The following is a 25,141-nucleotide window of genomic DNA, read 5'->3' on the forward strand; positions in this document are numbered from 1 at the left end:
GATGTCTTTCCAGGACTGGGAACCAGTCATAGCCCCCATTAAAGACCCAATGCTCCCAGGAGAAGTAGAGCTTTGCCAGGAAGTAACTAGCTACAGAATAAGAAATAGCATTACAGTAAATGTGAGTCAGTTTTGAACTGAGACACCTAGACAAATTTTTGTTGATTCTAGGAAGCATGGCAAAATTGTACACATACACACACACACACACACACACACACACACACACACACACGTATATATGCATGAAATATCACACAAAAAATTATGCAGTTAAAAAAAATTTATGATACACAAAAGTGCTGAAAACAAAATACAACAAACACTTGTGAATGTACCACCCAGCTTACGTAAAATATCATCAATATAGTTGAATCATTCTGGGTGCACATCCCTAATAAAATTTCCATTCCTTCTTTTCAGAAGTAAACTCTTCTGAATTCAGTATTTTTTCATTCCCATACATTTGTCTTTTTGCATATGTGACTATATCAATAAGAAATATATTGCATTTTTAAAAATTTTAGAATCATGGGGTACATGTGAAAATTTGCTGCTTAAGTATATTGTATGAAGGTGAAGTCTGGGCTTTTGACAAGCTCTCCTTCCCACAAGGTAGTGGGAATGGGTGGTTTGTTGTCTTTTAACCTTTCTCTCACCTCCTCCTTTAGTAGTGGCCAGAGTTTGTAGTTCCCATCATTGTGCCTGTGTACTCAACGTTTAGTGCCCACTTATGTGCGAGAACACTCAGTATTCAGATTTTTTTGTTTCTGTGATAGTTCACTTAGAATGATGGTCTCCAGTTGCATCCATGTCACTACAAAGAATATTATTTTGTTCTACTTTATGGCTGCATAGTAATCCATCCTGTATATGTAACACATTTTCTTTATCCAGTTCACCTTTGATGGGCATCTGGATTGGTTCCAGGTTTTTGTTATTGTGGATAGTGCTACAATAAACATATACATGCAGTTGATTTTTAAGTAGAATGATTTGTGTTCCTTTGGGTATATTCCCAGGAGTGGGATTGCTGGGTCAAAATAGCTCTATTTTCAGTACTTTAGATATCTCCAAATTGCTTTCCACAAAGGTTGACCAGCTTACATTTCCATCAACAGTGTAGGAGTGTTTTCTTCTCTCTGCAGCCTCGCCAATACCTGTTGGGTTTTTTTGTTTTATTTTGTTTTGTTTTGCTTTTTAATGATAGCCAACCTGACCAGTGTGAGATGGTATCTCATTGTAGTTTTGATTTGCATTTCTCTGATAATTAGTGATGCTGAGAATTTGTTCATATGTTTGTTGGCTGCTTGTAAGTCTCCCTTTGAGAAGTGTCTGTTCATAGTCTTCCTTGTCATTGCTTTTTTTTTTCCTATTTGTTTCAGTTCCTTATAGATCTTAGATACTTTTTTCCCATTCTGTGAGTTGTCTCTTTCTCTTGATGGTTTCTTTTGCTGCACAAAACCTTTTTAGCTTGATACTGTCCCACCTGCCAATTTTAGTTTGTGCTGCATCTAATTTTGAGGACTTAGTTATTAATTAATTGCCTAGGCCAATGTCCAGGAGGGTATTTCCTAGGTTTCCTTCTAATATTCTTACAGTTTGAGGTTTCACATTTAAGTACTTGATTCATTTTCAGTTAATTTTTGTATATGGTAATAGACAGGGTCCAGTTTCATTCTTCTGCATGTGGTTAGCCCATTTTCCCAGCAGCATTTGCTAAATAGAATTTCCTTTCTCCAATATTAGTTTCTGTTGGCTTTGTCAAAGATGAATTGGTTGAAGGTCTGTGGTTTTATTTCTGGGTTATTTTGCATTTTTTAATATATAAATAATTTAATACTGTAATTTTCTCCTGCTATTTGCTTTTTCATTCAACATTAATTTTGCAATTCATCAAATGTTATTCAATACCACTGACTTTAATGCTTCTTTGTATGACTCTACTACAATTTGTTTAAACATTCTCCTATTGATGGACAATTAGGTTTTTTTCCAAGTTTTTGAAATTGAAAAAAGAAACGCCTGGAATGATGCTTATACATATATATATCTGGGTACATAACAGTTGCTTAAATGTTTATACTGAAGAATTGGGGCTCCTCTGTCAAAGGTGTATGCATTAAAAGAACTCCCAGACCACCCTCCTTGTTGGTTTCTACCAATTCGTTTCCACCACAAAGGGTTAGTATCCATTGCTCAACTGCCTCCCCTACACAAAACATTGTTCAACTTTTTTTTTCTCACTTTTGCCAGGTCAATGGGTAAGAAATGGTATCACAGTATGGTTTTAATTTGCATTTCCAAAACAACTAATAAACTTTAATGCCTTTCGATATGTTCTCTGGCTATTTGTGTTTCTGCTTTGGGGAATGGCCCTTTCCTATCTTCTGTCTGACTTCCTGTTAAGTTATGAGAATCTTTCTTATTGATTTATAACTTTTATTTAATGGATACTTTTTTTTTTTTTGCTAGTTGATCTTGGTGCAAAGATCTTTTTTGATGAATAGATTTTTACAATTTCACATGGTAAACCTATTAAGGTTTTCTTTAATGACTGCATTTTTTGTCTTGTTTAAGAGCATCTCTACCTTGAGATCATAAAGATATGCTATGTTGTCTTCTAAAACTTTTATCATTTTGCTTTCACATTTAAGGTATTTAATTCAATTGCAATTGTAATTGACTTCTGCATATGGTATCTGATATGTATTTGAAACTTTTCCTGCCATTATACACAAAAATCAATTATATTGCTCAATGTGTGTGTTTGTATAAGAAGCATAAGATATTTTTTAATAACTAATTTTGTAACTATTTATTGATGAGTCCATCTTTTCCTCGTTGGTCAGCAATGCCATGTCAATTACGTATCAAGTTTCCAAATATGATGAAAGGATCATTTCTGGCCTCTCCATTCTTATCTCATGACTCACTTGCAGAGCTTTGCAGTGATAGCACACTCTTGTTGATTGCTAAAACTTTACAATAAGACTTCACAAATCTCCCCCTTTTTTTTCTCCGAAAGTATCTTTATTATTCTCTGCCTCTTGTCTTCCAAAATAATTTTAGAATCAGCTGGAAGATTTCATCAGAAAAAAAATCCTTTTGAGAATTTATTACAAGTTTATTGACTCTAGAGACCAATTTGAGAGGATCTGACTTTTTTAATTATTTTATGTCTTCTTCTTCAGGAACATAGTATACCTCTCCCCATTTAGGTCTTAAGTAGTTTTCAATAAAATTGTATAATATGCCTTATAAGTGTCATGTATATATTTTGTTTGATTCGGTCTTAAATACTTTATTCATCTTATGATATTATAAATGTAAGCTTCTATTTAACTGTAGTTTTGGCTACTGTTGTTGCTGTTCTCCTTTTGTTCAGCAATGCAATTGATTTTGTCTTTGGTTTTATATCCAGCACTCTTTCTGCATTCTCTTGGTAATTCTAATCCTACTTCTTATGTACACAATTATATAATTTGTGACTAACCACACTTTTTTTTATTATAGTCCTTAAGGTTTTTTGGGATTTTTTTATTTTGCTGGTAAGAACCTCCAGTACAACGTTGAACAGACACATTGATCATAGGCATTCTTGTATGATTCCTGAATTTAACAGGAATTCTCTTAATATTTAAATCACAAGTATGATATTTTATGTATGTTTATTTTCCATATTCTTTTCCGTTTAAATGAAGTTTCCTTCTATTTCTAGTTTGCTAAGAATTTTTTATAGAGTCAGTATTGAATTTCACTTCATGCTTTTTCTGCCTCTTGAGATGACCAGTGAAAGGTGTTTCTTTGTATGTTTAATGTAGTAAATTAAAAACAAATGTACATTGTTGACATAACTAACTTGTTTTCTCTCAATACCCAGACATATACACATACACAGATATACTGCTAATAAACAATTTGCTAATATTTTGTTTGCAATTGTTAAATTTAATCTGTTCAAACGTAAACTGGCTTAAACTATTTCTTTTTTACATCGTTCTTGCATAGTCTGAAAATCAAAGCTACAGTATCACAAAATGAAATAAGTAGCACTCTCATGTATTCTCCTCTCTGGAAGTTTATATAAGATTGGAATTACTTCCTTGGATGTGTGCTAGGATTCTCATGTAAAACTGTCTGAGCCCAGTGGAGACACATCGTAGACTGCAAAAATAGCCACAATCTTTTGCTCTTTACTATGTCTACATCCTGTAAAATACGAATTGTCAGCATATCCCATTCAAAGGTAGAATCAATTTCACATAACCTTAAATTTAAGTTGGATTTGTAATTTGCTTTGGCCAACATAATGTGACAAAGTAACAAAGTGCAAGTTTCAAGCCTAAACCTCAAAAGACCACTGCACATTTCTACTCTAACTCTTAAATTTCTGTTCGGCATAATGTAAACTAGCTTGGACCAGACTTCTGGAAATTGAGAGACCACATGAAGCAGAGATGAGCCATCCCAGCCAAGGCCTTTCTAGTACAGCCAGGCCCTAGTACAGTAAGCAGCTGATCAAAGATGAATAAGTGAACCCATTGAAAATACAATCCAGCTAAGTAAACCCAGGCCAAATTGCTGACCCACAAAATTGTGGGCTAAATCAAGGCTGTTGGTTCAATCCATTAAGCTTTGTTTTCATCCTGCATCAAAAGTTAACTGATACAACAGATATGGATCATAAGCTCAGTTATTTTAATGATTCTAAGATTACTATGGTTTTTCACTTCTTCTTAAGTCCAATTTTGTACTTTTTACATATTTAGAAAATTGTTCATTTTTCTTTTTTATTTATTTTTAATTTTTCATTTTCAAGATGTAAGGTACAATTTAGGGTTAGGTATAAATGTTCATTATGCAGATCCCCTTGTTGATGAGGTGTGCCCTTCACCCTAGCCGTTTCCCACTACCATTTTTCTCCAAGTTTCCATTTTATTGCCATAAAGTTGCTAACAAATTATTGCTATTGTTTTAATTTTCACAGCATTTATTGTGTGCTTTTTATTTTTACTGTTATTTAAGTCTTCTTTAGCTTTTTTGTGTTTGTTTGTTTGTTTGTTTGTTTTGCTCAAACTTTCAGATTTTTTTCAAATGACCAAACTTTGGCTTTCTTGATCTAGCCTATTGTATCCCATTTATTATTTTATTAACTTCTGCTTTTACATGCTTAGTATTTCATTCTCTTCACTTTGTTTGGATTAATTATGTTCTGTATCTGACATTCTTATTTCAATGTTTAACACATAAAATTTCTACCTTTTCTAGCATAGTCACTTAAAGATAAATATTGCTAAGAATTGTTTCAGTTGCACCTCACAAGTGTTGATATTTACCATGTTTCTAATTTTTTCCATTTTTACTTTAGATTCAAGGTATATATGTGCATGTTTGTTATATGGACATATTGTGTTGTGGTGAGGATTTGGTCTCGATCTTTCTGATTTAGGTCATAATTTGTATTATTATTTTTTAGACCCATTAGTTGCTTTAAAATATTGTTATGTTTGCAAATTTAAGTGAGGAGTTAGTTATCTTTTCACTCCTTATTTCTAACACAATTGCACTGTTGCCAGGAATATGGTCTATGTATCATTCATTGAAATTTGTTGAGACTTCATTTTTATGGGCTTTTATGTAGTCATTTTTCATAAAGATCCAATCCACTAGATTTGCTAATTGTTGGTTAAAGAAAATATATATAGCCTTTGCTTTACTAAGCTCTGGTGTGGCCATGTGCCCTTTGAACTATGGCCTCCTCCATATTCCTAAGTTTTGGCCCCACTCCTCTACCTTGAGGAGGTGAATCTCCTGTCTCTTCTCTCTCTCTAATTTACTTTTCAAAATAAACTATATTTTCTAATATTAAAAAAAGGAAATATATAGAGGCATTAGATAAAACTGTTGTGTGTTTTTTGTTTGTTTGTTTTTTGGATTTTTTTGAGTTGGAGTCTCACTCTCTTGCCCAGACTGGAAGGCAGTGGCTGCTCCCAGCCACCGCAGCCTCGACCTGCTGGGCTCCGGCGATCCTTCTGCCTCAGCCTTCCAAGTAGCTGGAACTACAGGCGCACGCTTCCAAGCCTGGCTGATTTTTGATTTATTGTAGAGATGAGGTCTCGCCAAGTTGCCCAGGCGGGTCTCGAACCCACGGGCTCAGGCAATCCACTCCACCTCAGCCTCCCAAAGGCACAGGATTACAGGCTGAGCCACCAAGCCCGGCAAGTGTGTTAAATCCATATGCTTACCAACATTTTTGCCTGCTTGATCTATTAGTTACTGAGAGAAGTATGTTAAAAGTCACTCAATGGGGTGGTATATTTGTCCACCTTTCCTTATAATTACCAATTATGCATAGATATGTATGTATTTAGTAAACATTTTTATTAACAATACACATTTTTATTAACATACATACAGAAAATTGCACAAATCATAAAATTACATGTAATCATAAAATTACATGTAATCATAAAATTACATATTGATGAATTAACTTGAAACCAAACCACTGTGACACCTAGCTAGATCCATAAATAGAACTGGGCAGTATACTAGTACTTTGCATGTTCCTTAGTCACCCCTTCCTCCTCAGCAAAGGAAAACTACCACCCAGATTTCTAACACTGGGAATCAGTTTTTGCCTATGTTTGAACTCAATATTAGTGAAATAATATAGAATGCTACTATATAATTTTTCCAAAAGAAAAATTATATTTTGTTTCTACTTTTTTACTCAAATCCCTATGAGGTACATCTATGTTGCTACTACACAGATGTTCATTTTAATTGCTCTGTAATATCCTACTACTAAAAGGTACCACAATTTAATAAAATGAAATCAAAAGATACCACAATTTATATATCCTTCTTGCTTTGAGGTATATTTGGGTTGTTTGTAGATTTTTTCCTTTGATAAATATTGCCATTAAGAACATTTCTGAGCCTAGAAATGAAGCCACATATTTATAGCCAACTAATCTTCAGCTAAACCAACAACTTACACTGGGGTAAGGACATCCTCTTCAGTAAATAGTGCTGAAAAAAATTGGATAGCCACACGCAGAAGAATAAAACTGAACCTCTATCTCTCACTATATACAAAATCCACTCAAAATGGATTAAAAACTTAAACATAAGACCCAAAACTATAAAAATTACTAGAAGAAAACCTAAGAAAAACTCTTCTGGACATTGGTCTAGGCAAAGAATTTGTGACTAAGATCTCAAAAGCACAGACAACAAAAATCAAAAATAGACAAATGAGACAAACTATAAAGCTTCTGCATAGCAAAAGAAATAATCAACACAGTAAAGAGACAACTTGCTGAATGGGAGAAAATATTTGCAAACAATTCATCTGACTGGGGACTAATATCTAGAATACACAAGGAAAACAAACAACTCAACAGGAAAAAATAATAATCCCACTAAGAAGTGGACAAAGCACATGAACAGACATTTCTCAAAAGAAAAACATACAAATGGCTAAAAGGTATATTGAAAAGTGTTCACATCACTAATCATAGGAGAAATGCAAATCAAAACCACAATGATATATCTCATCTTACCCCAATCAGAATGGCTATTATTAAAAAGATAAAAGATAACAAATGTTGGTGAGAATATGGAGAAAAGGAAACTTTTATACATTGTTAGCAGGAATGCAAACTAGTAGAGCCACTGTGGAAAAGAGTATAAACAGTTCTCCAAAAATTAAAAAGAGAATTACCATTCGATCCACTACTGGGTATCTATCCAAAAGAAAAGAAATCAGGCAACCTCGTTGGGTCCCTTCCCACTGTGGGAGTTTTTCTGTCCTCTCAATAAATCCTGCTTTCTCAAAAAAAAAGAAAGAAAAGAAAAGAAATCAATATATCAAAGAGATACCTGCACTCACATGTTTAGTGCACCACTATTCACAATAGCAAGATATGGAATCAATCTAAGTTGATCAATCAGATGAATGGCTAAAAAAAATGTGGTGTATATATGTATACGTAATGGAATATTATTTGCCCATAACAAAGAATGTAATCATATAATTTGCAGCAACATGAATGGAACTGGAGGACATTATGTTAAGTTAAATAAGCCAGACACAGAAAAACAAAATCACAGGCTCTCACTTACACATGGAAGCTAAAATATTTAACAACATGGAGGTAGAGAATGGAAAGATAGATAACAAAAACTGTGAAGGGTGAGTTGGGGGTAAAGAGAGAATAAAGAGAAATAGGTTAAAGGGTGCAAGCATACAACAAAACAGAAGGAATAAACTCAGTGTTTGATAGCAGAGTAGGGTGACTATACTTAGCAAAAATGTATTGTATTCAGGCGATGGACACCTTAAATATCCTAACTTGATCACTATGCATTATCCTGATTTGATCACTATTTGCATATAATAAAATTTCTCATGCACCTCAGAAATATGTACAAATAAAAAACATTTCTGTACATACTTTTTAGCATATACAAATGTCTATCTCCATTAGGTGTATATTTAGAAGAATTATTACTTGGTCACAGGACACCTGTATGCTTATTTTTATTAACTACACTATCAAATAGCTCTCAAAGGGTTTAAGTGAATTTTCACTCCCATCAGCAGTAAATGAGGGCTCCAGTTGTTTCACAAACTTGAATATACATAGTATTGTCAATCTTGTTAATTTTAACCATTCTGATGACTTTACTTTCCCTGATGACTCATCAGATTGATACCTCCTCTTATATTTACTGGCCTTTGGATAATTCCTTTTGTGAAGTTCCTGTTAGTATTTTTGCTGGTGGTTTTTTATTGCATAGATTTTTTTTTTCTTAATGATGTGAAAGAGTTCTTTCTATAAATTATATAAAAGACCTTGGTTGTCTACAACTACTTTGAACAGCTTCTATTCTATGGAATGCCTCTTAATCTAATCTCTTTTAGTCATGTAGTTTGTTTTAAAAATTCCCAATTTTAATATATTCTAATATATCAGTCTTTTTCTTTATTATTTATTTATTTATTTATTTATTTTGAGTCGGAGTCTCGTTGCCCAGACTGGAGTGCAGTGGCCGCTCCCGGCCACCACAGCCTCGACCTGCTGGGCTCCAGCGATCCTTCCGCCTCAACCTTCCAAGTAACTGGAACTACAGGCGCGCGCTACCACACCCGGTTGATTTATTGTAGAGATGAGGTCTCGCCAAGTTGGCCAGGTGGGTCTCGAGCCCGCGGGCTCAAGCAATCCACTCACCTCAGCCTCCCAAAGGCACGGGATTACAGGCTGAGCCACCGAGCCTGGCTAGTCTTTTTCTTTATAGTTATCATGTCTTACTTAAAAAACATTTTCCTATCAAGGCCATAAAGATATGTTTCTATGTTATATTTTATAAGCTCTACTGGTTTACCTTTTAAATTTAGATCAATAATACACCTGGAATAGATTTTGCATATTATGTGAAAAGGTCAAGATTAGTTCTTTTCCCGCGGGGATATTCAGTTAACTCAGCACAGTGTAGTGAGAAGGCTATCCTTCCTCACTGTCCTGCAATGTTACAATGTATATTTTGAAACTATTTTTTTATTAGGTTGGTGCATCTTTAAAACTGTTTATCATAATGTAGTGACTTCTTGGCTTCGAAGTTTGACATTCGCAGAGCTTCTCCAGGCTCCTCATATTTAATTTGGCCTATTTTTCATTTTTTAAAACAATTTCACTGTCAACATTTCTGAGTCCTTGTATTTTTGTTGTTTCACTGTAAACAATACATAGCAGGCTTTGAGTTTTATCAATTAAGAATACTCTCTAACTTAATCTTAAGCATAAATCACTTAGTCTGATAACGCATACTTTGAACTGGAATTATATCTGTATCTTATATTAAACATTTATCTTTTTGCCTTATTTGGGGTTGACGAAGCTTTTTAAAAATCTCCTTTCTCTCTTATACTTGAATTTGGGAGTTAAATGTGATTATTTTGGTGTTGGATTTAATTTTTTACATGCAAATTTAAAGTCTAAAGTTAATCAGTTTATCTTTTATTTTCCCGACCAATACAAGACCTTAAAACACTTTAAATCAGATCATCTCCTATTATAATTCTATTGCTGTTAATATCTTTAAATTTATTTTTTCTACAAATGATAATTATTTAGATGTATGCATACTCTCAACATTTATTTATTCTCCAACCCTTCTTGCATTATAAGCCTTTCTTCTGGGAAGTTTTTTTAAATGAAGATCTATTGGTCATAAACTAAGAATTTTATCTGTCTATAAATGTCTTTATTTCACACTCATTCTCAAATGACAATTAAGCTGAGTATATGCTACTACATTTGAGACTTATTTTCTCTCAAAACTTTGAAATAATTTTCTACTATCTTCTAGCCTCTGCTTTTACTATTTAAAATTCAACTGTTCAATCTATGTTGTTATTTTGTGGAAAAATTGCCTTTTCTCACTGGCTACTTTAAGTTCTTCTCCCCACATCTTTAAAATAAAATTTAAAAAAAAATAATAGATCTTCTCCATGTCTTTGGTGTTCTACTACTCCACTAATACACCTAAGTGTGGTTGTCTATTTATCTTGATTTGTATAATCAATTCCTGATATGATAAAAAGATTCTTCCCTCCTTGTATCCATGTCTTTGCGATGTACAGTCCTTCGAGAGATGGAGTTTATTTCTTCACCTCGTGACTCTGGATTTGGCCCATATGATTTGCTTCAGACAACGGAACATTAGTGGAGGTGATAAAGCAAACAAAGTTCTGAAAAGATTAGTACACTGGGATCTGCTCTCTTTTTCTCCTTGGAATCCCAAGGCTGCCATGTGAATAAACTGGGCTAGGCCACTGGAGATGAGAGACCATGTGGAGAACTGAAGAACACCAGTCAACATGCAGCATACCACCGGAGATGTGAAGAGGCTGCCTTAGATCATCCTGCCACCTGCTGGCGCGCCAGGTGACCACAGACACAAGAGAGTGTCTAGCAGGTATCAGCTTAGCCCCGGCCAGACTAGAAAAATCATCCAATCAATATGCAGAACTGCAAGCTCAATGAAAAGCTGTTCTTTAAGCCTCTGAATTTTCTAAGTAACTTGTTATACTGCAATAGGTAACAAACATTTGTGTTTCTTTATGCTTTCTATAATGACAATTGATGTCTTTTTTCAGTTTTAGAAAACTATTGCCCATTTTATTTCTAATAGAATCTTTTTCTGTCTATTATCAAGTCTGGAATTTTCACATATAGTCATAATTTATACATGTATATGTATATAGATAGATATACACACACACACACACACACACACACACACACACATACACCCAAACGTATATATTCTCTATTATCTTCTTGAATTTTTAAATATATATGCATGTATTAATGTACACATGCATGCACATATTCACACATTAAACATATTTATAAAATATTTATGTCTTTTCTACATTTTAATCTCGTTCCTATTTTCCCTCTCTTTATCTCTGAAGCACTGCTATTAGGACAATGACTTTGAAAATACATTCTATTTCACAAATGCTCTTTTCATCTGTGTCTAATCTACTTTTTGACAGATTTGCTGAGGTTCTGTCCACTTCAACAACTGTTTTTCACTTCTGGAAGTGCTTTTTGGTTCAAATATTTCTGGTCATATTTATAATCCCTACTCATCACACAGTCCTTATCATGTTGATTTTTAGACATTTTAAACATAAGAATTTTTTAAAAATTTTTATCTGCTAATTCCAATTTCTACAGTTCTTTGGGCTAATTGAACAGTTTGTCGTTTCTTTCCGCTGTCATTCAGGATGGCTTAAAAACTCATATTATCATGGATTTAATCTGTGTGCATCCTGTAAGGTCTACATTGAAAGTGACTTTCTCCAAAGATAATTTGTGTTTTTTTCATCGAGACTTCCAAGGACTCTAGCCCAGAACCACTTTAAGATAGTTTATTAAAGCTCATTTAGGTTTCAAGACTGCAAAGTGACAGGCAGTGGTTTCAAATTCTCTGGGAAGTAGTATTGTTTTTTTCTTATCTGTTGATGAGCTAGAGAGTGCAGTTTCTGGACTGCCTCTTTTTGCTAGGTAGTAGACGTTTTCTGTTTGTCCTTTCACGGGACGTGTGGGCTTTGAGGTTCCGGCTTTATTTCAAAAATTTCCGTTCCAATTTACAGACATGCATGCGATCTAAATCATTCCTCCCACTCCACAGACTGCCGAAATTAAAGGCGCTCACTGGTATTTTCATGGATTGCTGGTGAGAAATGCAACATGCAAGCACTTTGAAAAATAATTTGGCAATTGCTTGTAAATTTAAACATATAGACCCAGTAATCCCACACCTACACATTTACCTAAGTGAAATTAAAATCTTTGTTCACACAAAAACCTGTATGCAAATGTTTATGGAGGTTTTATTCATAATTGCCCCAAACTGGAAATAACCCAGATGTTCCTGAACTGGGGAATGGATAAACACACTACGGTACATTCATACAACAGAATTGGAATACGACTCAGCAGTAGAACACGATGAACCACTGATATGCACAACCACATGGGCGCATCTCAACACACATACTTACACACAGGCACAACCACATGACCAAGGCAAAACTATAGGATAAGAAAACAAACCAGGGATTGCTAAAGACTTAGAGCAAAGAGAAGGGATTGAATATAAAGTGGCATGGGGAATTTTTAAAGGGAAATAAATGGCTCTTTAACTTAATTATAAGAATGGTTATAATATTGTAGAGGTTTTCCAAAACTTGTAAACTGCACATTTAAAGGCATGCATTTTCCCTCTTATAAATTATACCATAATTTTTTTAATGAAAAAACTTAAGACTCTAAGATCCTGGTATTGGCAGACACCCTTCGGGTTTTTTCTCCCCTCCATGTATTTGGCCCCTAAGAATTTTCCTTCTTATAAACAATGGCAAACTTTTCAAAGATTTTTGATGTATGTTATCTCGCATAATAGACATTTTGAAGCAGAAGGATTAGTAGAATATCTAGTCTGCCACATTGCCAGAAGCAAAAGTCTTCCATTCTTTTAAGGAGCAAGACAATCTTAAAATTTCATGGTATTTTTAAGTTTTTCAATTCTTTTTATCACTGCATCCTTTTGTTTTTATGAAATACAACAGTGTGGCTATTGTATTACTCTCTCTTTAAATAAGAAAACCAAAGCTCAAAGAAACCAAGATTCATTTCCTATATCTAGAGATCTACTCCAAACTGAATTAACATATAGTCTTAGAATGGGAATCAATTTGAGGATTATCGTAAAACCCTCAGAATTGGGAGGCCAATGAGACGAATTTTGAGGATCATTCACATTCTGAATCATTCATACCTTAGGCAAGTCACTTAGCTCTCTGCCTAGTTTCAAAGCACCTACTTCATACTTCATACATTGTTGTGAAAATTAAATCAGTTAATTCATGTCAAGCACACAGAAAAGTACACATCATACAGTAAGTGTTCAATAAGCATTAGTTATCAGTATGCCCTTCCCACCAATATAGTTATCTACACATCTCCTCAAAAAAACATAGAAAATCAAGCATTGCCTACAGATGCAAAAAAAAAAAAAAAAAAACAGTTAGTGCTTACTTTGAATAAGCCATGCTTTTGGTTGCGCTGGCCAAGCCATAAATTGATTCCTGGGGGAAGGTTGGCCTCCGGAGGGTCTATCACACGCTCATAAATCCTGTAGAGGCAAAGAACATGGTTACTAATAGAAAGGCTCAAAGCAGAACCAAAAGCTACACATGCTGTTTGAAGTATGCATTACACTAGCTGCTGTATATGGAGAGAAGAAGCCAATATGCTGCACCCTTTAAGTCACAGGTAACATGAATGTAGAAATCTGTTTCTTGACAACTCTTGCACACGCTGACTATCACCTACCTTTTGGCAGTGGGGTGGAGGAAGAGAGTAACATTTGTTAGTGTCTATTCTGAACACAGAACTTCATGCAAACTCTGTGAGGAAAGTAGTTTTATTCACACATTACAAGTGAGAAAGCTGAGGTTCAGAGAATATAAGTAGGTCAACCAAGTAAAGACAGCAGGAACTATCAGAGTTGGAATGAGAGCCCTTATCCACCTGGCTCCAAAGCCCACAAACTTTCCATTGCACCTGGCTACTTCCCTGGATTTGGTTTATTTAGCTGCTACTCATCTCTACAGTAACCTGAGAGAACCCCTTAAACAAGAGGATAGCAGCTGCCTGGATGATAATGTGCTTAGTCTACAAAATCAAGTAACTGAGGTCATTGTCCAATCAGTAATTATTTATTGAACACTTTTTACACCTCAAACTCCACACGAGGCAACAGGAAATAGAACAATAAATCCAACATAAAGCCCTACTCTCGTGGAGCAAAAGTAAGATAAAATACTATACAGAAGGAAAACCTTCATCTGGTACACACAGGCATATAACTAATACAGAAGAGGTCACAGCCCCAGGATCTTTGAAGGCCCCTACAGAGACCACAGAATAACTGAATGTCTCCATTATTCAGCCCTACCAAGGTTCAGTTTGTCAGTCACAAATCTTTTTATGTGTGCCCCCTTTAGAAATAGTCCCTTTAACTACCAGCTGATCACAAGCCTCCACCTCACCCCAGGCAAGTACCTCTCAGTACCTGATACTCAGAAGATTCTAAGTGGGGTGAGATAGAGTGATCTGTAAATGAGAGCAATGCCCATCCTTTGCTTCCCTCAGTCCTCGCTCAGAGCAGCTGCTGAGGAGTCACTCCTAGGTGTGCCCAGAAGTCTGGACAGCTCATCAGTCCTCCCTGCTGTGATGGAACAGACTACTTCCTGCCAGAGGGTGATGTATTCCTCTGGTGGTTCTCACAAGGAAAATGCGGAAGGACTGAAAGAGTGTCCAGTTGGGTCAAAGAAAGTGAATGATTGTGAGACTGCTGCGGTTGAGAGCTGTCACGTTGCAGCCTTATTTCTTAGCTGCATAGTTCATTATTCGACTATTTCCCACTGCAAATCTGCTGTTTCCTAACAATACGTGCAAGGTATTTCGCTGACAGAGCTCCACGCGTATCAGGTATTTCTCTACTAATTATCTTTCCATTATAAATGGAAGCTCAAAACATAATCAAGAAAAAATGTTTCCCTAAAAACGACAGAATGTGTTCTCCTCACAGGAAACCAACGTTTTGTGTATGTTATAATGAACATTTTCGATGAATCTATTTGTCAAAATTGCTTTAACACAAGAACCTGTTATATACCTCCTTTTAAAAAAAGGTGGGGGTCCCCCTCCCTAATATTAGTGGAAAAACAAGTCAAGTGTGGTGGCTTATGCCTGTAATCCCGGCACTTAGGGAGGTTGAAACGAGAGGATCACTTAAGACCAGAAATTTAAGACAAGCCTAGGCTACAAAACAAGACCTCTTCTCTCTACAAAAAATACAAAAATTAGCCGGGCATGGCAGCACATGCCTGTAGTACTTGGGAGGCTAAGACAAAAGGATCACTTGAACCCAGGAGTTCTAGGCCGCAGTGAGTCATGGTCATGCCACTGCACTCCAGCCTGAGTGACAGAGTGAGGCCCTGTCTCAAAGAAAAAAAAAGTGGAAAAACTAGAAACAAGCCAAATTTACAACAGAAGAGAAATGCATATTATAGTAGATCAGCTTGAAAAAATTTACTACAGTCATTAAGAGTGACAAATATACAAGTTATGAAACATAGGAAAGTATGTACAAAATTACTTTCACTGGAGAAAGGGGATGCAAAATTATGTATGCATTAGGGCGATAATGATGCAAAAATTATGTTCAATGTTGGAAAATATCAGAAGAGGACAGAGAGAAATGGAAATCACTGTATTTAGGTGAAGAGGCAGAAGTGTAATTTCTACAAAGTTGTTTTACTAATAAATTGAAAATATCCAACCATTTACCTTAACCTTCATTTAAAAATATTTGCGCCTCCATGTAAGAGGGGCTTTCCATTCAAAAGCTTTCTCTTTGATATTTACTATGCTAGAACATGAGCTCCAATGAGCCGAATAGACCCTTAATCAACGTTTAAGTGCACAAATGAAGTCAACAACTAAAAAGACCAACTTCCTATCCTGCTTTATCTTCAGAAGCATAATAGCTCCTTGTGCCTTAGAAATAGTTGAGGATGAAAACATCTGAGGTCGACCATCAGCTAAAGCAGGGTGACCCACTGCATATGTGTCAACGTGGTATTCTGATTTCCTGTATCATAGAGCATCACCAGGAACTCCCTCTCACTCATGCTAAAGAAAGTCTACTGGATGCTCTGCCAACTCACTCCAAGAGGCAGTCTGCATTAGGGAATTGCATGCAGCAGGTTGAATCAGCAAACTTGATACAGACGGATCAACATGAAGAGAGTTTAAAAACATAGTATTTTTTTAAAAAGACAGAGGAGAGAATCTAATCATAAGAAGAAAATGGTCAAACTCCAATGGACGGAGATCCCATAAAACAACTGCTTGTGATCATTAAAATGTCAGTGTCACACACAAAAAAGAGAAAGGTCAAAGAACAGTGCATATTAAAGTAGATCAAAGAGACGTAAAAACTATGAGCAAGATGGGATCCTGGATTAGATACTGAGGTGGGAAAAAAAATTCCATAAAGGACATTATTAGGAAAATAGATAAAATTTGAATAAAATCTATAGATTATGCAACACTATTATATGGATACTCAATTTCCTGATTTTAATAATTGAGCAATGTATATTTAAGTGAATGTCTTGTTCTCAAGAAATAGACACTGAAAGATTTATGGACAGAGACCATGATGTTTGTAACTTAAGTCTCAAAGGATTCAAAATGATAATAATGTGTGTATTTATAAGTATGCCCATATACAAATACTAGCACATTATTACTATTGCAGAATCTGGGCAAAAGGTTTTTTTTTTTTTTTGAGTTGGAGCCTCACTCTGTCACCCAGACTGGAGTGCAGTGGCCGCTCCCGGCCACTGCAGCCTCGACCTACTGGGCTCCGGCGATCCTTCCGCCTCAGCCTTCCAAGTAGCTGGAACTACAGGCGCGCGCTACCACGCCCGGTTAATTTTTGATTTATTGTAGAGATGAGGTCTCGCCAAGTTTCCCGGGCGGGTCTCGAACCCACGGGCTCAGGCAATCCACTCACCTCAGCCTCCCAAAGAATTGGGATTACAGGCTGAGCCACCGATCCCGGCTCACAAAAGATATTTGATGTTCTTCATACCACTCATAACTTTTCTCTGAGATGAAAATTATTTTAAAATTAAAGGTTTACAAAATAGAGTAATAAACCAAAAGTTCCATCATGTATGCAGACTAAAAATACATGCATGCAACACAATATTATATATTAGCTAGGGATACTGGTAGCATTTTTCTATCACACACCTGGTGGGAATGGTGAGGCAGAAAAAAAGGGCATGAATGAATGGATGGATGAAATGAAACAAAACAAGAAGGGGAATTGCACAAAATAATGCCAACAAGGTGTATTATAAACTAAGAAATAGGATTATCATATGCCAATATGTACCCCTGCACAATGGGGGTTATACATGTCAGACAAGTACAGGCAAAATCTTGGTAACAAGGCTGCTGCTCCCTGAGGTACAGCTCAGGTGGACTGGATTATGGCAGGCCAGGCATAATGTTCTATCACTTACATCTAGTGTCTCCCAAGTCAAGTGAAATGAAAAGCCAAAGCCAATATAGTGAACTCCTTGCTCTCCAGTGTGGTAAGGAAATGGAACTTTCTGGTACTTACAGTATTCTAGTTAACGAGGTTTCCTTCACATCAGCAAATGTCAGACTACCTACAATGTGTGTGACACTGTGCTTGCTATGGGTATACACACAGGTAAATGCAAAACGACCAAGTCCTTATCCTCAGACTCAATGCCTGAGACAGACAGATAACATCTATGCACACATCTTATAATTGAATACATTCAGTGCAATGCTTCATGAAAGCCAAAGGGAGAAAAATTTCAGAATGTTGCCTGCCATCATCAGAGAAGGGATTCCTAAGAAGGGGACACCACAGCTGAGTTCTGAATGAAGAATGAAGTGGAGCTGACATGGCAGATGTAACAGCCAGCACTTAGTGTGCGCCAAGCATTGTACTGAGGGCTTTCAATAATTCATTCACTGAACTCTCATAACAGCACCATCAGGTGGGTGTTCTTGGCTCAGCAAGGTTAGATAATTTGTCAACAGTTGAACAGTTTGTGAGTGACAGAGTGGGATTTGAACTCAGATCCCACAGTCTGTGCTACTGACCATCTCATTCAAGTGCCTCACTAGACAAGTGAGCAAGGGCAGTTCCAGTCACAAAAACCCCTTTCAAGCTATTGTTTATTAAAGAGTTAAAATTCAGGAAAACGGAAACAGTAAATACTTCCAGAGCAAATAATGAAATAGATGATGTTCTTGGATGACTCAGAAAGTACCTCAAGATTTGGTGGAGGCTCTGAACAGGAGAGGACATGATTTACATGTCCTGGTATGTCCTCATGTCACAGACAGGCATCTCCCCCCCCCCCCCGCCCCCCAACAGAGCAACGTGAAAACCTAACTCATTCAAATAAACTAGCATTCCTAACTCCTAACTTGACTTTCTCATCAAGAAGGAAAAAGTGAAACAAGCATGTGACCAAGACTGGTTAGCTCTCCAGGAACCCACTTTGTTTTCCTCCTAGACTCACAACTATATTACATTTCCCAGCCTCCGGTGAAGTTGGGTGTGGCCATGGAATGTGAGTGGAAGGGATGTGCCCTACTTCTAGGCACCCCCCCCAAAAAAACTCTCTCGAGCATCTTCCACACTTTTTCCCGTTCAGCTGACTAGAAAAGATTCTGAAGGATAAGAAGTAGACAGAGCTACAAATAGAAAATCCTGAAAATTTAAAAGCCTTAAGCTTCTTTATACTTTCTATAAATTTGAAAGCTAGAACAAGAGATAATCTAATGGGGGGGAAACAAAGGAGTTAAGAGCATTAATTTCTCTTGCTGTTTAACCTGATGTTATAGAACAAACTGATAATCTATGTAGACACTAAATTTTGTATTAAAAACAGAATTTTTAGACAAAATGTTTTTCCTATGACATCCTAAAATTGAAGTTTTAAATGAAGGTTTAATTGAGTTTTAAATGTCGTGCTTTAGTTTCCTTTATTTTCAGTCATAAATCACAAATAATCTTTTCACGTACATTAATCAAAATTTTAAGCAAACATCTTAATTTCTTTTACATTCTTCCAAAATGTAATTCTTTGACATTTACGAATGTTTGATTTTTGGAGAACGCAAACTCATCATAAACTTATACAAGATTGGAGGCAGGCACAGGAGAAAGGAAGAGATAGAAGATACATTTGATAATTTATTAGATTGCATGTTTGGACACACACTCACCTAACCTGCCCTCCCCTCCAAAATTGCTAAGCATCAATCAATTACCTTTCTTATGTGTAAAATACAATAGGACATTAATACTTTCACTCTTTCCAGTATTCAGGCACTTCCCTAGTCGTTTGGGGACTTATAACTATATTTAGCCAATTTGTAGAAAATGTTTCTGGGAAAACGAAAATGTCAGCAGTGAGTAGAAGCTCTCATTTTAAGTTCTCATATAAGACTACCTCTGTACATCCTTTTGTATGTATTATTTTTTATACATTCTAACTGTACTATATATGTTGGGTCTTTACTGATCTCTGAGACACTTCCCACTTGGATGATCCATTTGGACACATTCTCTAGCCCTTTAGCGTGTGACTCGGTACCTCCCACAACCCACAGGGGTCTTTAAGATTCTGGTCCTAGCTTGGCTTGCCTTCTCAGACATCCCTGCCTAAGAAAGAAAGAAGGGTTTCCTTGGCCTGGTACCCACAGGGCCAGCACTTTCACCCTCAAGTTGTGCCTGTACTTCCTGACTGCTACTACCACCGATTAGCTGCTGGATCTTAAGGAAATGGGAACACACCATATCATCGTACCTGCTTAGATGTCTCCTGCACTGAGAGATTCCCCTCATCCTATATGAAGGAGCTCCTAGGCACCCAGTCACTCTTCTTTGCTTAGCTTGTTTCACCCTTACCAAAGCACACCATTAAAAAACTCAAAAGTATTGTCAATCTTTTCAAGTAAGTGTTTCTAGTATCTAGAAGGGTACCTAGCCAAAGTAGGTACCTTCTCCACATGTTGAATGAATTAATGAGCAATTGAATGAATGAAAGTTCCCTGACACTATCTTCAGAATAAAAGGACTCTAGTCAGATAGTTATAAAAGTCCCACTGTGGCAAAACTTTATCATGGGCAATTTGCAAAATTTAATAATCCAGATTGAGTAAACGCGTAGTCAAACTTGACACTTGATACTCCTAAGAAACATGAAGTCAATGAAGACCAATGAAATGTGATGATGTTTTTCAAGTGTCCTTCCCCATCAGCCCTACCTCATGATATTTACATAAGAAACCCAAAAGAAAGAGCAAGATTAACCCCTCTCGCTGTTTTTCACCCAGGAAAGAGACAGAGACTGCAAATTTAAATCTGTCAGGCAGACAACTCACGAACGGGAAAGCCAGAGAGATGTATTTTCAAAGCAGCAGGAAAAATAGTCAGCAACTTGAAAATTAATTAAAGTGCAATCCTTTTTGATAAGTGCATGATTGGCTGCTTAAGTTGTTTGCATTACAATAAACCCAAGTTTATCACATTCCCATAGGCCATCTGATGCAAATAATTCATTTACTCTCCAAGCACCTAAAAATCCATCCTTTCTTTTGGTTGAAGAAACCCCAATTCCGATTAGACATGTTTCTGAGGCTTTACATTCACTTGAGCCATTAAATAAGGTGTTGCCTATTAAGCTGTATTGGGAGACTTATAAGAATTTTGCATACTATTAGTATCTATCAATATTTTAGAGTGTAAGTATCTCATTTCTAATATAATACCATGCTAAATTAAACATCCAGTCAAACATAAAGCCTGCTTGAGAGGAATGAGCAAGGCAAAGAATAACTGACACACTCCTTGTCAAAGTCAGTCATGGCATTAAGAGCTCACATTCTCTTCATAAGGTGCAACCTCTCTTCATTCGTGACTTTGGTTAAATATACCCTCCTTAACAAGTGTCTCATCTGAGTAAAAGACTAGTCAGTATTCTATGAGGAACTTGATTTTCTTGTTAACAGATAAAGCCCTCAGAGCTCAACACAAAGCAGTATGGTGGTTCAACAACACTGCTTATGAAGAAATAATAGATTTTTATTTACCTGGATGAAGAAAGGCCTTTGAAGGGACGCCACAGTGCCTTTTCCAATTACATAGAAGAATGGATTTCCAATGTAAATCGTGCGAATTGACATGTATTATGTTGCTGTTCAATAAGACCATACGAAGCCCAAATGAGATGCCAAATGAAGAAGTGTATCTTGGGCTTTGCCTAGAATTGAAGAAAAGCTCTCATGCTCTCCCTGAAGAGGCAAGTTTGTAAGGACCTTCCTTTGCTACACAGAGTCTCATCCTCATTGCCTTTTAGTGGACACTAGTGAATCTGAAGGTGCTCCTTGGAGAAAGATTCCTATACAGAAAACAAGATAATTCTCACCTGATTTTCTCTCCCTAACATGGTAATGGGTAAACTTGCCATGAGTTTAAGCCCTTCTTTTGGTTTTATGCTAAGAGAGTGTAACATACCCCTTCCCCTCTTGATCTCATAGGGCAATGTGAGAAAAACAAAGTTCTTGAGCTCCACTAGGAAACAAAAGACACTTATGTGATGTCATTAGCATTATTCTTGGCACTAACAAATGTTGAGCACTCAGTCCATAGGTCACCGTACCCTACAAAACAGTTCCTCAAAGTTTACTCACTGTGGCAGGGTGTTTTGCCAACTGTGTACATGGATGAGCTATCTGTTGAATTTCCATGTCAGGTTACCTGGCTGTTAATTATCCGCTCACATGGAATACACAACATATAGGACTGCTACCAGAAAGACATGAAAGGAACGCCCCAAAGAGGAACTCTGCAGTTGCCTCCTGCCAATCTGTTTAAAAAATCCAGATGACACTCAGCAAATGACAAGATTAAAAAATGCACCTCGGGCATTATATAGAAAAAAAAAAAAACAGACTGTAATGGGGAGAGGGACTATGGGGATGAATACAGTATGTCTCCAACAGTTAGAATTGAATTCCAAGCTAAATTCATGCAGAGCACAGGAGGAAGAACTTCAGCAAAGCGCAGCAGGTTTCCAAACTGTTCCTTAGCAGCTGGCTGTAGAGTAAATACAAATGCAAACAAAAAAGAAATGGCAAAGTTGAAATCTGGAAGGAGATGCCTTTGTTGTGGTAAACGAGAAGGCATCAGTGTTCAAATAAGTTTAGCAAACACTATAGAAAGGACCCTTCAAAGAGAGGGTCTTCTCAGAGATCAGGCCTACCTGTGACCTGTTTCATCTACTTAGAAAACATCTACTTGTCAAACCTATGCTTTTTCTTGCCTTAGTAACTCAATTTTACTGTCTAACTTTTCTTTCCTCTTGTGGATCTCTAATCTAACTATAACCAGGGGTGCTTTTCCTTCTTAACCACATTTTGTATTCCCAATATCTCTCTTCCCCAACTTACCAAACTGTCTCTCTGCTTAAAGTTCATGATCCGGGTATCATTCTATGATTATGATTATTCTGACTGTGGATCAGTCAAATAACTAGCTCATATTAGTCTATCCTATCTAACATTTGTATCCGTGATTTGGTAGTATAATAGAAATAGGCTTTTTTTTTTTTTACTTGCTTTCTTGTTAGTTAGTTAGTTTGTTTTGAAACAGGGTCTTGCTATATTGCCCAGGCTGGTCTCTAACTTCTAGTTTCAAGTGAACCTTCCACCTCAGCCTCCTGAGACCCTGGGACCTTTCTACTTAAACCTGCAAGATAATAAAGCTGATGTGACAGTTTCAATAATAATAAATTTAACATAACACCATCAGGATTTCAAAAGATATTAATAGGCAAGAATTAGGGCCAAGTTAAATAAGATAAAATTTAACATGGAAAAATGAAAGGTTCCACACTGGGGGTAAATCGACTTCTCAAAGACAGACTATGAGCTCTAAGGGTGAACAGAAACATATATTGAAAAACTCACACATACACACACTTCGACTTTTTGGTCAACCATGACCTAAGATAAGGATGTCCTAAACAATGCTGTGACCTTAAAATGTACCATGAGAAGAAGGTAATTATCTCATTGTAATCCAAATAATTTACCCAGAGATAATCACATTAGTTTTAAGAACTTCTCAGATGATAAACCGACACACTTCAGGAAAAAAATAAAGAAAGATTATGAGGGCCTTGTGAGCCAAATCAAAGGATGAATAGTTGAAGAAACAGAGGCATTCAGTCTGAGGAGTACAGATTAAGGAAGGCCATGAAAAGGTCTTCAAATACTTGGAGGACTGTCATGTAGAAGAGGAATTGGCCCTGCTCTGTTGGCTCAACAAGGCAAAATGTATACCAACAGGTGGAAACTATAAGGAGGCATTTTTGGACTCAGAATAGAAAGAATTTTCAAGCCGTCAGAGCTGTGTACAGAGGGAAGAGGCAGCCCTGGGAAGCAGAGAAGGGTGTTCCAACAGATGATGAAAGACCACTTAGCAAGTACAGTAACCAAACCTCAAACTCAGAGAAATGGAGAGACACTACTTCAAAAGTTAAGAACCGCCTTTGAGTGAGTACCTACTATATGCCAGAAGTTTACATACTTTACAATCCTTGCAATAACCCTAAAAGACAGGCACTGCTATACGCCGTGACAGATGTCCACGGCGATTAGATGATAATGATAATAGTGAAACCTAAATTCAAATCCAGGTGCAAAATTCTGCCATGTCATACTGCCTTAAAATTCTGTATTGATCCTGTTCTTAACAAGTCAAATATTTGGTCGGGCACAGTGGCTCAAGCCTGTAATCCCAGCACTTTGGGAGAATGAGGTGAGAGGATTGTCTGAGCCAACGGGTTCGAGAATAGCCTGAGCAACTTGGCGAGCCCTCATCTCTACAATAAAAGTCAAAAAAATTAGCCGGGTGTAGCAGCATACGCCTGTAGTTCTGGCTACTTGGAAGGCTGGGACGGAAGGATTGCTGGAGCCCAGCAGGTCGATGCAGGGATGACCATGAGCATGCCACTGTACGCCAGCCTGGGGAACGGAGTGAGACTTCAACTTAAAAAAAAAAAAGTCAAATATTCAACTAATGTGTTACATAAGCCGTATGAGATAGGAAAAGATCACTGGGCCAGAGTCAGAGAACTCCTGTTTTTTTCTTATTTTTACTACTTATGTTTTGTGACTTGGGACAAGTTACTAAATTTCCCTGGGTCATCAGTATCTTTGTCCATAAGCCTTTAATCTATCACACAGTTCCTCTATAAACATAAAAGCAGTCATCTACTCTACAAAAGTACTTTGTAACATCTAAAATGCTTATGACAAATGGAACATTATTAATGTTATTAGATGAGACTGATGTGCATATTTTCACAAAATCATCTGAAAGATACTTTAGTTTGAAATATTTTCAGACAAAATATCAGAAGCCTCATCTTAGCCACTTATCAACTAATTAGTGCATAGTACCCATTGTCAGTTTCACAAGTCTTACAAAAGAGACGCCGAGGTAAAGCAAGGAGAGCAGGAACTTCTGAAATCACTCCCTAGATGGTATTATTGACGGTAGGTACATTGAGACCAAGTATTGGTCCCATTTTTTCCAGGGGTTCACAAAATGTGCTGCTCAAAGTTTTCGATTATATTCCAGGCCAGCTGCCTCCAAAATACGCTGAGAAGTAGCTAATAATTGAGTGCGAGTCCATTTTATTATGCACCTAGATGAAGATTTAAATGTTAGGCCCTCATGATGATAAGTCAAAAGCCAGCCGTTCATATAAAACACACATTGGTAAACAGGACTCTCAGGGTTGGAAAGGACGTTGAAGGTCTTCTGATCCAACCTCCGTAAGCTACTTATTATACTAATATATAAGCATCCACAAGCCATCTGTCATGCAGTGAGCATGTGTGACAACCTC

General features: G+C 36.6%; 1 protein-coding gene across 1 annotated transcript in view; it reads right to left on the reverse strand.

The window, feature by feature from the left end:
* The window catches only part of LOC103256219 (protein kinase C-binding protein NELL1-like), a 405,234-nt gene that overhangs the window by 350,667 nt on the left and 29,426 nt on the right, over window positions 1-25,141 (reverse strand). Inside the window, 1 exon segment of the mRNA XM_021710465.1 lies at window positions 13,626-13,722. Coding sequence (XP_021566140.1) covers window positions 13,626-13,722 — 97 coding nt within the window.

Source organism: Carlito syrichta, unplaced genomic scaffold, assembly GCF_000164805.1.
Source record: "Carlito syrichta isolate Samal-C Ts95f unplaced genomic scaffold, Tarsius_syrichta-2.0.1 Scaffold289079, whole genome shotgun sequence".
NCBI lineage: Eukaryota > Metazoa > Chordata > Mammalia > Primates > Tarsiidae > Carlito > Carlito syrichta.